This window comes from Mauremys mutica, chromosome 3, assembly GCF_020497125.1.
Source record: "Mauremys mutica isolate MM-2020 ecotype Southern chromosome 3, ASM2049712v1, whole genome shotgun sequence".
Classification (NCBI taxonomy): Eukaryota; Metazoa; Chordata; order Testudines; family Geoemydidae; genus Mauremys; species Mauremys mutica.
Window position 1 is genome coordinate 158,499,086 of NC_059074.1, and position 13,455 is coordinate 158,512,540.

The following is a 13,455-nucleotide window of genomic DNA, read 5'->3' on the forward strand; positions in this document are numbered from 1 at the left end:
AACATTTCTTGTTCTGGTAAGTAGCGAAGAGCTCCGTAGTCAGGGACCAAATCTAAGCATCTCAGAGTTCAGTTCTCATTCGTGGTCGTGAGAAAAATTCCAACTGAGACTGTCCGCTGTCACATTCTGCATCCCTTGTAAATAGACAGCTGAGATGAGCACATTGTGATGGATGCACCAATTCCAAAGTTTGAGTGCTTCTGTGCAGAGGGAGGGAGGGAGATCTGGCACCCTCCCAGGCAATTTATGTAAAACATACAGGTCATATTAAGTCCATCATGGCCTTCGTCTGGGTGTTCTTGACAAAAGGCAGAAAGTGTGCACAGACATTCCTGACAGCCCTTAGCTCCCAAAGAGAGATATGGAGGGTCACTTCTGTAGGCGGCCATTTGCCCTGAACCTTTTGGTTCTGTAGGTGACCTCCCCGGCCTATTAGGGAGGCATCCATTCCAAGATGGTGAGTCTGTGTAACAAGAGGAATGCTCTCGCTTGTACTGCATTGAGATTGGTCCTGATAAATTCCATTCACTGTACCGAGGTTAGTGCACTGCTACAATGGAGAGAACCTTGGAGAATACCCTGGGTGGAACAGTCTGTACCACAGGAATCTCCTGTACGATGGCTGTATTGAGATACGGAAGTAGACATCTTGTAGGTCAAGGGCCGGAAATCAACCTCCTTGCTCTAGAGCTGGAGTAATGGCTGCTAGCGTGACCATCTTGAACATCTTTGCCTTCCCATATTTGTTTAATGCCCTTAGAACTAGAATGGACCTCCAACCTCCCTTTGCCTTGGGGAAATCAGGAAATAATGGGAGTAAAACACCTTGCTCCTGAGTTGCACCAAGACTGGTTCTGTGGCCCCTAGGCATAACAAATGATATATTTCCTGATGAAGTAGGTTCTCATGACAGGGGTCCCTGAAGAGGGATGGGGAGGAAGGGCTGGAAGGCAGGGGGGACATATGAATTGAATGGTGTAACTCTTCAAAATAATCTCCAGGCTACATCTGTCAGAGGTGATGTTGTCCCAACTGCTGTGAAAAAGGGCCAAGCAATTTCTGAAGGGGGCGTGATAGGTGTGTAGATGACAGCTGATGTTGCAAGGTATAATTGTTCGGGCCCTTGACCAGCCCATCAAAAGTGCTTAAGGATGCAGTTTGAGAGGTCACAGATTGGGGTGCGAACTGATTCTGTTTTTAAGCCCTAGTCCTTTTACGCTGCAGCTCCTAACAGCGCTGAGATGGTGAATATTGAGGAGGTTGTGACCTGTGCAGTGGCTGAGAGGTATATCTTCTCTTCTGTCTCACAGTGCAGATTCCTAGGGAGTGTAATGTGCCCCGGGAATCCTTCAGGATGTGGAGAGAAGAATCCGTCTTCTACACAAAGAGTTTGGGCCCTTCAAACTGGAAGCCTTCTGCAGCACGTTGGGCAACCCAGAAAGGTGTAGCCAAGAAGCCCGCCTCAGTACCACTATTATGGAGAGCAGACGGGCCACTGTATCGGCTACATCCAGTGCTGTCTCTAGCATCAGTCTGGCAATTAACTGACCCTCTCTAAAAATGGCCTGAAACTGCTCCTTTTGTGTCTCCAGTAAATGTTCCAGAAACATAATTCCCATAATTAATAAAATCATATTTGGCTATGAGCGTGTGGTAATTCACGATTCTAAACTGTAATGTCACCGACAAATATGCACTCCTGCCAAGCCTGATCGTATGGGGTCAACTTTACATGATGTTGCTTGCTTTGTGCATTAACCACACCCACTATGAAGTTGCAGATGTTGAAACAGGAAGTCTGCCTCTTTGGGAGGGATGAAGGGTTTTTTTTTGCTCTCTTGCTGGTTGACGCGATGGAGGCTGGTGTCTGCCTGATTACTTTGGTAAAATCTAGAATCGCTCATTAATTGGGAGGGCAATTCTTGATGAGGAGGTGGTGTGCAGAATATCCACCAACTTGTGATGTGTATCTGCCACTTTCTGTAGGGGAATCTGCAGCTTATCTGCCACCCTCTTAGTAAGATCCAGAAAGTTTTTAAAATCACCACCTAGTGATGTGGCAGGGGGAGGGATTGCAGTCTCATCTAGTGTAGATGAGGGGATATTTGCTGGAGAGGTAGGTTCCCCTTTGAGCCTTTCCTGTTCTGAAAAAGCTTCCTCCTCCCCTAGCTAATGGATTCTGGACAGCCAGGCTGTAGGAGAGCATCTGGTGGACTCTCTCAGAGAGACACTGAATGGCTGTGACATGTGGGATGTGTACATTGCCCAAGGATCACAATACAGCCATGGGGTGGGCATGGGCAATGGGGTTACACCAAGGGGCCTGTACCACAATCATGGGTTGGCTCGATGGAATTGAGGAGGATCTTTGTACTGACAGTGGGCCACAATGCCCTCCTGCTGGCCACTGTCAAATTTGTCACTGGGTAAGGGTGGCTCTGACTGGGGTATTGGTGGTACACAGCTTGGTGCCAAGAAAGATTCTGGGTGCTCCAGTACCAAGTACCAGGGCCCCAGTACCAAGTAATGGGAATTGCAGTTCTTCCCCAACCATCAATTCTCCAGGATACCAGAGCTCATGTGGTACCCTGCGCTCACTCGGTACTGCGAAGGAGTGTGCATGGTACTTTGTCAGTACTGATGGTTGAGAAGGTGCAGAGCACTCCCTAGGTGGGAATTTTGTCATGTCCGGTATCTAAAGTTTTGTCTGTGACATTCTTTTAGAGATGGTACGGTAATTGTCTTTCCCTGGGTACCAGGACCACAGGTCTCCAGGGTACCAGAGCTCATGTGATACTGTGGACTCACTTAGTACCGCAGAGGAGTATCTATGGTAAGTTGTCCGTACCGATGGTTGAGAAGGTGCAGAGCACTCCCTAGATGGGAGTTTTGTCAAAAGTTCTCTCTGTTCCACTCTTTTACAGATAGTATGGTACTTGTCTCTCTACTTAGGGGGCAGTACCATTGCCTCAGAGCCAGACTGCCTGAGCCCATAGCAGAGGCCACCCCTTCTGAGTACCATGCTTCAGAACTGCTGGTGCCATCAGTACCGAAGTGGCTGCACTGGGGAAACCCTCTGGCTGGCCAACAACTCGGAGCCCATGTTCTTCCAGTGCCGTCAGACTGAGGTGACCGCACTGGGGAACCCCTCTGGATGGCCAATGACTCAGAACTCTTTTTACACGCCTTTACAGGGGGAATCTGCCGGGGGGGGTTTCACAATTCTACCGTCTTTGAAGTTAAAGGCTCTGGGGACAATCCAGGGTCAGCATCAGAGTCCCCTGGAGACTGAAGTGCCTTTACTCCCAGACTGCAGTTTTAGCTGTGGCAACGGAAGCACTTCTGTGGGACTCTCCCAGGCACCAGACACAGTGAGAGTGTCTCACCATTACAGGAATCAGCTCCACACAGGTGAGGCACATCTTGGAGTCGGGAATGCCCCTGGGTGGGGGGCATCATCCTCTAGCAGTGAGGGATGCAAAAGAAAACAGTCTTCTAGGAGGGGCACACCCCGCACACCCACAATCTAGTGGGATGACAGAACGGTTCAATAGGACTTTTGTGGTTCAGCTGGCTACCTTTGTAGAACAGCACCCAAGGGACTGAAACCTGCATATCCCATTTAATTTGATAGCTTATACAACAGTCAATTAGAGTATAAAATCTAACCCAGCAGACATAAATATGTAAGTATCATGAGTTTATTGTAAGACATGAGTGAAAGTTTGTAACATGTCACAAAAACCTATAACAAAATGCTGATGGGAAAAGGTATGAAATTGAATTAGTCTAAACAAAAAAGGACTTGTTGATATAATTCAAGGACTATGTTAAAAATCACACTGGTTAAAAATAGATGATGTGGAGCTGGAAGTTAATGAGCCAAAATTGGTGTGTCAGATGTTAGGCCTAACTGGTAAACAAAATAATGAGGGAATGGGCTACTGCTCTCATCACTCCCTTTTTGGGTCCTTAAAAAAAGACTTTGGGGAGCAAATAAGGAAGAGCACTTGAAACAACAGATGATGACTAGTGGCGTGAGCTTCGGTATCACCATCACCTGGATCACCTTCATCATCCTGATCCTGAGAAATGCCTGACGAGACAGGGCCAGAGAGAGGAAGCCAGATGACAATGACACCCATACCAGCTCCAGCTGAATCCCAAGCAACTTGGGAAAACAGTTACTACCTTTTTAATACCATCTAACAGATTGTCAAACATGGGGACTTTTTCTTATAAGACTGAATTTAGCAACACCACCTTCAGCCCATCCCAGCTAACATCTTCTCTTTTCCACAAAAGAACAGTTATTGCCATCTTTAATCCCATCTAAGAGATTATCAAACAAGGAGGTTTTTCCTTTAAAGACTCTCGAGCTAAAGGGAATGAGAAGAAAGGATGTTATTAAAATGAAAGACTTATTTAATACTTTACATTTCAAATGCTTTGACTGTTTTTTCTTCTTTTCTGTATCTTTAATAAAAGGTTAAAAGGATTTTTAACAGCATGTTTGCCATGGTGCTAAGTAAGATGAGGTCTTTGTATACTAAACCCCAAACCTTGTTTAAAACTGTTTAATGTTGGAAAGTGACTAGGCCGAAGGTGCTAACATATCCCACATATTGCATCTCACTTAATATAACAGACCTCACAACCCAAAACAAAGGCACACATGAAGTGGCTCAAGATTTAAAACTATGTGGTCAGAGGGTTTTTGCTGGGTATTGTTTGGTGGAGATGGGGGGCGGGGCGCAAGGGGAGAAGAAACACCAGAGAAACAGAAAAGGCAACAAGGAAGCTCCAGACAGAGTGTAAACAAGCACTGTGATCGTGATCCTTAGAAAAAGCCTAGAGTGTGCTTCTGTGTACTTTATGTCTGACTGAAAGGGGCTTTGAGCTATGAGCAAAAACACCTGTCTCCTGTTTGATTCCTCCTGTGTTCTTGGAAACAGGACTTTATATATTCTTCATAAACAAACGGGGTCACATCAAAGATGTAACTGATCATCAGTTTCTCCTCCTAGCGGAAACAACCTGCAGAGTCCCACACTCTGGCCAACCACTTCAGTCAAAAGCTAACAATAGACACATCTCAGCATAAATCACAATATCTTGACAGCTACTCTAAAATTACTAGCTGCCAATGAATTCAAGTTCCTGTTATAGCAGCTGAAGATTGCCAGGGTTCATGGAAGCTCTGACTACAGCTCCTTTTTCCCAACCCATGGTCCTTGCACTGTCCCACAAAAAGGGATGCTGTAGGACCTGCTCTATATCATCAGATCAGCCTATACTTCAAATGATCCGACAAAGCCTGGCTATGTCAATTTGCACCAACATTACAGGAAGGGAAAAAAAAAAAACACCCTACCCTAATGAAGCGCAGAATCTGGGAAATTTCAATATATCTACATGTGGATCCCCAAACCCCCCAGAAACACAAGTACTAAATAATTGTCACTACTGATATAAATATTCTTCTGCACACCAGCATAAATGTAAAGACGTTTTTAAGAGCGGTGTGAAAAATGTTTTCCTACCCTTTTTGTGAAATTGGAAATAATACAGCAGTAAACAGCAAGCTCATTGTATCAGGAGCAAATCATTTAAACCATAAACATAAGCAAGTCATCATATGCAAAAACAAACATAACAAAAATAAATCTCAGCCCAGGCTTTAAACAGTCCTCAGAATTGGGTGTGAAGGACTGCCTTCTCACAAGGTATGTCTAAGAGACCTGCAATAAGAGATCTGCGGCACGGGTGTGGCTGGCCTGGGTCAGCTGACTTTGGCTCGTGGAGCTGAAGAAATTGCAGTGTAAGCTTTTGGACAAGGGGTGAGTCTCAAAGCCTGGGCTCCAGCCCGAACCTGAACATCTATACTGCTAATTTTAGCCCCACAGCCCGAGCCATCTGACCCAGGCTCTGAGACTCTCTGGCACAGGTTTTTTTTGCAGCGTAGACATGTCCACAGGCATTCTTCTTTCTCTGCCTCCCCAGATATTCTTTGGGTCAGATTGCGATCTTTTACACTAGTGTATATCCAGAATAACTTTGCTGACTTCAGTGGAGTTTCTTTGGATTTACATCACTGTAAATGACATATACTGGTCCTTTATAGTAGAGTTGGGCCTGAGCTGTGAAGCTTATATCTGGATAGAAGTACACACTTACCAAATCTAAAGCCTCTCTCTCAGATTCTGGAGTTCTACTGGGGGTCATCTCTGCTTTAAATTCAAAACAGGAAGTACAGAATGAAAAAAATATAAATTTTACATACACATATTCAAAGCCCATCTTTCCTTCCTTTACTGTTGTTTTGTGTTTCCTTTCTGTTCCTGTTCTGTAAACTGCTGTACGGAGTGCAGTAGGATACTTCTCTACTGAAGAGGGCTGAGGAAGAAAAGAAAGTAGAAATACATTAATTTTAATACATATTGAATTGATGCTCAAATAATATTTCTTAAGTCAACTGAGGAAACAACTGAAGAGCTGATTTTCAAAAGTACTAATTGATGGCCTAACTCTGCTTCCACTGAAAACTTTTTCGAAGGTAAGATTAAAAGGCGTTTAAGTGTATGAAAACTTTTGTAAAGAATATTCCAGTGAATGATTGAATTAAATCATAAATAGATTTATACAAAACATTCAAATACGTTTATTAATAACACTTATGTTCTCTTATTTTCATACAGAACATAAAGGTTTTCTTTTCCTCCTCTTTTCCATCCTCCAAAGACAGGAATAAATGACTTTGAACTTACCACTGAGAACAAAATATTTTGCAAAGAAATCTGGCTAACAGGCAACCCAGTGAAATCATTAAAATCAAAGAGTTGCACAGAGAGTAAAGTCAGGACAAAATATGGCCCTATGATTCAAATATTATCATATAGTAGAACCTCGCTGGCTCACACTAATGGCTAGGGGATCCAATGTGAATGAGTGGCATTTATAAATTACTGTGTAAGTGAACAAAGACAAAACGGGACAGAATAATTCAAAATAAAATGTAATTTGTTTGACAAATGCAGTTGTTTTCATTATTTCTCATCATTTTTCAGAGCACAGCATTAAAACATATTGTAGAATATTGTGCAAAACTAATTATTAAACAAACAATGTAAATATCTCCAAAGCATTCTGTTCAGTTTCAGTTCTGCTGGTGGGACCCCAGGCACAGGGCCAGCTGTTGGGACACTGGTAACAGCAGAGTCCAGGGTGTGGCAGCAGTGGGGACCCCCAGCTGCTGGGACCCCTGGGTGTGGGGACAGCCACTGGGACCCCAGCAGCAGCAGCACCATGAACACAGCAGCAGTGGGAATCCCCTGCGGGGGGTCAGCAGCAGAGCTCCCTAAGTGGCTCCCTCAAGGACTGAACTCACAACCCTGGGTTTAGCAGTCCAATGCTCAAACCATTGAGCTATCCCTCCCCGCAAACCAGCTCCCCTGAGTCCCAGTCCAGTGCCCTAGCCACTAGACCACACAGCCAAAAGGGTTTTGATATTAGAAAAAACAGAATCATAGAAGATAAGGGGTGGAAGAGACCTCAGGAGGTCATCTGGTCCAACTCCCTGCTCAAAACAGGACCAACCCCACCTATATCTTCCTAGCCAGGGCTTTGCCAAACCAGGCCTTAAAAACCTCTAAAGGATGGAGATTCCACCACCTCCCTAGGTAATTCTACTTGGATGAATTACATATACAAATAAATACAAATGATTTGCACAAAAAATGCTAATATATTTTCCCTCATCCCGTTTGTTTTAATCGCTTATGGTTTATGACATTCTTGAACATATAGTAAGGTAGGGTTACCATATTTGAACTTTTAAAAAAGGGACACTCTATTGGGGGGGGGGTAGCCACACCCCCTATCCACTCCCTCCCACTTCCCACCCCCTGACTGCCCCCCACAGAACCTCCAACCCATCCAACCTCCCGTGCTCCTTGTCCCCTGATTGCCCCCTCTGGGACCCCTGCCCCTAACTGCCCCATCCCCTATCTAAGCCTCTGTCTCCCTGTCCCTGACTGTCTCGACCCCTCTCCACACCCCCACCCCTGACAGGCCCCCCCAGAACCCCCGACCCATCCAACCCCCCCTGCTCCCTGTCCTCTGACTGCCCCCCCAGGACCCAGGACCCCTTCTCCAACCCCCTTACCATGCCGCTCAGACCAGTGTGTCTGGCTCAACATAGAGACAGACATGCTACCACATCCCACTCCGTGGAGCGCACAGCGCCGCCCCCCTCCCCCAGCGCTGCCAGCGTGGTGTGCTGAGGCTGTGGGGGAGGGGCTCTGGGCTGCTGGAGGCCCCGATGCGAGTGACTCAATCCGGACCGGCCTCTCTGTCAGCTGCGCTGCACTCTGCATTGAGAGGGAAATCCCGGACCTTTTTAGATTTTTACAAAGTTCTCCCAGATGGCTATTTAAAACTCAAAAATCTGGACATGTCTGTAATATTTAGGGTTACCATGTGTCTGGATTAAGGTAAGGACTATTTATGGCAGTGGTTCTCAAACTTTCCAGACTACTGTGCCCCTTTCAAGAGTCTGACTTGTCTTGCATACCCTAAGTTTCATCTTACTTAACAACTACTTGCTTATAAAATCAAAGAAAAATACAGAAGTGTCACAGCACACTATTATTCAAAAATTGCTTACTTTCTAATTTTTACCATATAATTTTAAAATAAATCAATTGGAATATAAAGATTGTACTTAGAGCAGTGTAAACAAATCATTGTATATGTAATTTTAGTTTGTACTGTTTTCGCTAGTGTTTTTTATATATCCTGTTGTAAAACTAAGCAACTATCTAGATAAACTGATGTACTCCCTGGAAGGCCTCTGAATACCCCCAAAGGTACATGGAACCCTGGTTGAGAACCCCTGGGACAGAAGTGGGCTAGTAAAAACCTATACATCTGTTGCAAGGCCTCTGGGGTTCAGGGGAAGAACAAAGTCAAACCAGCCTACACACAGCTAGTTCTCATCTCTACTGCAGTGCTACGGTTAGGCCTAGCAACAGTTAAGAAGTCAGGTTTCTTGGCAGAGGTGCCCTTTTCACCATGCCAATTAATCCAACAAAGAAAAGTTTCTTGCCCAAACAGCTGAAATGAGTATTCATCTGTTCTGGATTTTTAAGAGAAAAAAAAATCTTTTGCTTTCTGGAATGTGACAATTGTGCTTCAGAGCCTAGGTAACGAGATTTTTGTTGGTCTTGTTCTCTTACAGGCCAAATAAATATAGCATTCCAGGAAGGAAAGAGACTTTGTTGTTAACCATAACCCAGAACATATGATGTTTCTCTTTGCAATGGAGAAGCCAAGACTTCTTTTCCCTTTCACTTAAAAAAAAAAAATAAAAAAAACACCACTATCCCGCTGCACACACACCCACTCAGCAGGGTTGAATTTAGCCCTGTATGATAGTGTGTAACTACCGCTTATATGCTGTCTTAGCTAACAGCTAATTCTACTTAACAGTCTACTTAAAATTAAGTGTAAATATCCTTAAGTCAGTCCTTTAATGTAATGTGATTATAGTTAATACGATATTAACATCATAAGCATTTATCCCATTTTAAAAAGGAAAACACTGATCTCTCACCAGTGAGCTGCTGTTTTCTTCAATGTTGACAGCTTGTTCATGCATAATATACCTTCCTTCAACCATATGTGGAATTTCTGTATTCTCTGGTCCCAACTGGAGACGAGACACCAGTTTTGTTTTGGGCAAGGTGCTCTGCTCATCCATCTGGGTTAGGTATCTTTGGTCTTAATGATGAAAAACAGTTACCAGATATGAATCACCAAACTGTGATTATGCCTCTATTATGGTACCATAATGAGTTGTCCTATTACATATACAAGGAATGCATATATTATCTGAGTCCAGGGCTTAAAATTAGAAGTCAATCATAAGGTTTTGCATTTATTTATTAAGGAGTTGGAACTGATAGTGCACTTTCAAAATGGCAACATAAAAACAGTTTTGAGTGGTTTTCAGGCCTTTTACTGAAAGATGTATATACTTTGCCTGTAAGAAATATGAAGCAATTAAACTGTTTTCTACTATGTTAGTCATTTCTCTAAGACAAATGAGCACACATTTAATTCACTAATAATCATTTGGTAGCAGTAAGATTAGAATAAAAATTATTGCAGAAATATGTAAGGGAAAAATATCGTTCTATGATAAAATGTATAAATAATAGCCACATTTTGTATACATCATGAGCATCATATGCATTGCTTCAAGGTTGAGTCTGAAAACATTTTTTACTAAATCCAGCCCTAAATAACAAGCCTCAATTTCTTCAGACAAACAAATCAACCATTCTCCTTTTTAAACCATAAAAACAAATACTGTAAATTAAGCCATTAAACTCAGGTACACAATAGCACAAATCCCTTTCATTTTGGAGTAACAGCAAGTCTCACTTAAGTTGTCCAACTTCATACTAGAGTACAGCCACTTCTCTACATTTCACAGACAAGCCTCTCCTCTACTTCTCCCCCCCTCAAATACCTCAAAACTACAGCCCCATAAATACAGTCTCTGCAGGAACAATGACAATATATGATCTGGGGAGGCTGTTCAGGGTCTCACCTCCCACTAATTTCACAGGGAGTTGTGGGATTAACACCTAGAAAACTGAGATTAGAATTTGGCCCAATATGGCTAGCACACTGCATAGATCCAGGCTGCAAATTCTATGCATCATGCAGTGTCAAGACCTACATACCAAAAGGTCAGTGAAAAGCAGATGTTTCTTCCTCAACCAATCTGACATTTTTTTACACCAGAGAAAGATACATAATCAGAGGAAAAACGTCTCATACTATGTGCAGTTCCTTCATCTTCAGCATTGGTCTACACTACAAACTTACATCAGCCGGCGTACACAGCACTATGTCAGTAGAAGGGCTTCTCCCATCAACATAGCTACTGCCTCTCAAGGCAGGCAGTGTATTTATGGAAGCACTACAGCAGTGCACCTACGCCACTGCAGCATTTTAAGTGTAGACAAGTCCTCAGATGTCAGTGATTTACAGTGCCTCTTTAAAGGATTAAAATGCTATGCATTGGTGATAGGTAAGGCTACGCAGTTGGTCACAGATTCAGTGATTTTATGTGATCTCCACAACTTCATCCCTGCAGCACTAGGGCTCCAGCTTCAATAAATCCATAAGTTATTGTTTGTTTATTGTTAAGCTATGTTTAGATGGCTCTATTACCAGTCCTATGAACCATCCAGAGCCACTTGTTTCATTTTACACATAAGAGGCATTTCTCTAATTTGGGGATTTTATACACTGCATTTCCTGTAACACAACCAAACAACTATATTGTGCATGAAAAAATAATGACCTCTATACATTCTATATTTGAAAGGCTAGGAGGCAGGCACATAAGAAGTGCAAGGGATCCTCCTGCTAATCAACAGGAGTGAGCTACATTCAGACAGCGTGGTCATTTTAGGTATAACCTTTAAGTTTAGAACCATCTCAAAAAAACAGTTCCCAGTTCCAATTCTTTCTGTGGGAATGTACAGAACACCAATCACCTATAATAATATAAAGACAGAATATATGGTCGCAATTTAGCAGAGCACTTCAGAACATGCTTAAGTCTTTGCTAAATATTTTCTTTCACAAAGTTCTAGCCTATGAGCATTCGGTAATGTGAGTATCTCCTTAAAATGATAGTAAAATTATTCACCAGTAGGTAAGCATCAGGTCTATACTAAGTGAACAGATGAGGGTCAAGTACTCATCTGGAGAAAATGCTCCTTCAGGAGAGCAAAATTCAACCTACTTCCTAACATTCTGAAGGGATTAGTCTGTGAATTGTTTCCACTCAAAGAAAAAAGACTTTTGTGAATGCATGGATTTGTCAACACAGAGACTTGCACCATTTTAGATAAACCAACACAAATTTTATGTTGACATGCTTAGGCCCTAACTCTCCAAACTCAGACTTATATCAACTTCAACCAACTTTAAATAGCTATAGGAGTGTTCACAAACTTACAACAATTTCACAAAGTTCCTTTAAGAATTATTACTGTATGAAGATCAGGCCAGTGCCTAGGGTACATCTGGATGATGGGTGGCTAAAATTCTGTTTGAGCAATTACAAGGCATCTACAGTTTTTGATGAATTGTAAAGGACCATTAACTTGCAAAAGGTGCTTTATAGCCACAATAAATAATCACTACTTTGAAAAAGGCTTGGCCACCACTGTTTTAAAGGAGCCCAGTCTCCATCTCCCCCACCCATCCCCCTTTTACAGGCCCTAAGTAAGCTACTGTGGACTTCCAGGTTAACTGAACAAAGTCAAGAGTTGACCCAAGTTGACTCACTGACTGTCTTGGAGGAAAGTCTCCTCTAGACTAACAAATTACAATTCTAATATGCCAGCGCTTTCCCGGCGGGTTTCCGGGACTGCGCAGAGCGACGCCACGTTTACCCTGCCCCTGACAATTGACGCCAGCGATCTAGCCAGGCTCACACACGAGCGGCGACAGTCCGTGTCCCCCAAGCTTCAGCGGGCTCGCGCTCTTCTGCAACTGCCTCCCTGCCGGGCCCCGCGTACCCGCGACGGGGAGACCCCGCCAGGACAAGCAGCGCAGACCGTCTTCGGCAGTCCCAGCCACACGGAGGCTCGCCCCGGCCCCGCCATTTCTGCGGCGTTTCCCCGCTCTCTTGTGTGACCTGTCCCGAGACCTGCTCCCTGCCTGGTATTCCCGCTGCGCCCCACGCCGGGAGAGAGGAGCTCGCCCAGCTCCCCGCACCCCTGACTACGAAACTTTCTCCCCGCAAACACCTCCCCTTGGTCCCCACCCCCGATGGAGGGTCTCCGTTCCCTGCGCCTCCCCTAACCCCACGGGAGGATCTCCCTCCCCCCCCCAACTGGAGAGGCTCCTCCCTGCCCCGGCCTGACGAGCTCACCATGTTCCCCTCAGGGTGGCAGGTGGGTCCGTTATCCCAACGAACGCCCGGCCCACGCGCAATCTCCTCAGTCAGGCGCGTGCGAATGAGTCCCCGTTGCAGAGTCGCACTCCGGCCGCCAGGGGCCAGTGTGGCGGCGCATAGGCTAAGCCTAAAAAGCGCTGGGGCCGGAGGCGTTCACTGCCCCCACCATACCGGCTCTTCCCACTCCTACTATCCCGTCTTCCAGGCGCTGGGCGCACTGCCTCCTAGGCCTTCCACCACCCCACTCAGGGAACCTGATGCCACGTTTTCTGCCTATAAACCAGTTTCCAATCCATCATAGTGCTTAACTCCCACTCTTTGACTACTTCCTTTCCCTGAGAGCTCCAGATTAGACTGTAAACTCCTTGTAGCAGACAGTTTTCTCCTAAGTGTACACAGCACCTGGCACCACAGGGCCCTCAATGAGGACTTCGGCACATCTGAAATACAAATAACAAATAATTACTAAG

General features: G+C 44.5%; 1 protein-coding gene across 1 annotated transcript in view; it reads right to left on the reverse strand.

Moving 5' to 3' along the window:
* Nucleotides 1-12,885, reverse strand: part of DNAH14 (dynein axonemal heavy chain 14) — a 471,830-nt gene extending 458,945 nt beyond the window's left edge. Inside the window, exons 1-3 of the mRNA XM_045010332.1 lie at nucleotides 12,606-12,885; nucleotides 9,614-9,781; nucleotides 6,284-6,396 (exon numbers count right to left, since the gene is read on the reverse strand). Coding sequence (XP_044866267.1) covers nucleotides 6,284-6,396; nucleotides 9,614-9,781; nucleotides 12,606-12,692 — 368 coding nt within the window. The 5' untranslated portion in view covers nucleotides 12,693-12,885. The remainder of the gene's footprint in view (nucleotides 1-6,283; nucleotides 6,397-9,613; nucleotides 9,782-12,605) is intronic.
* Nucleotides 12,886-13,455: the final 570 nt, after the last annotated feature.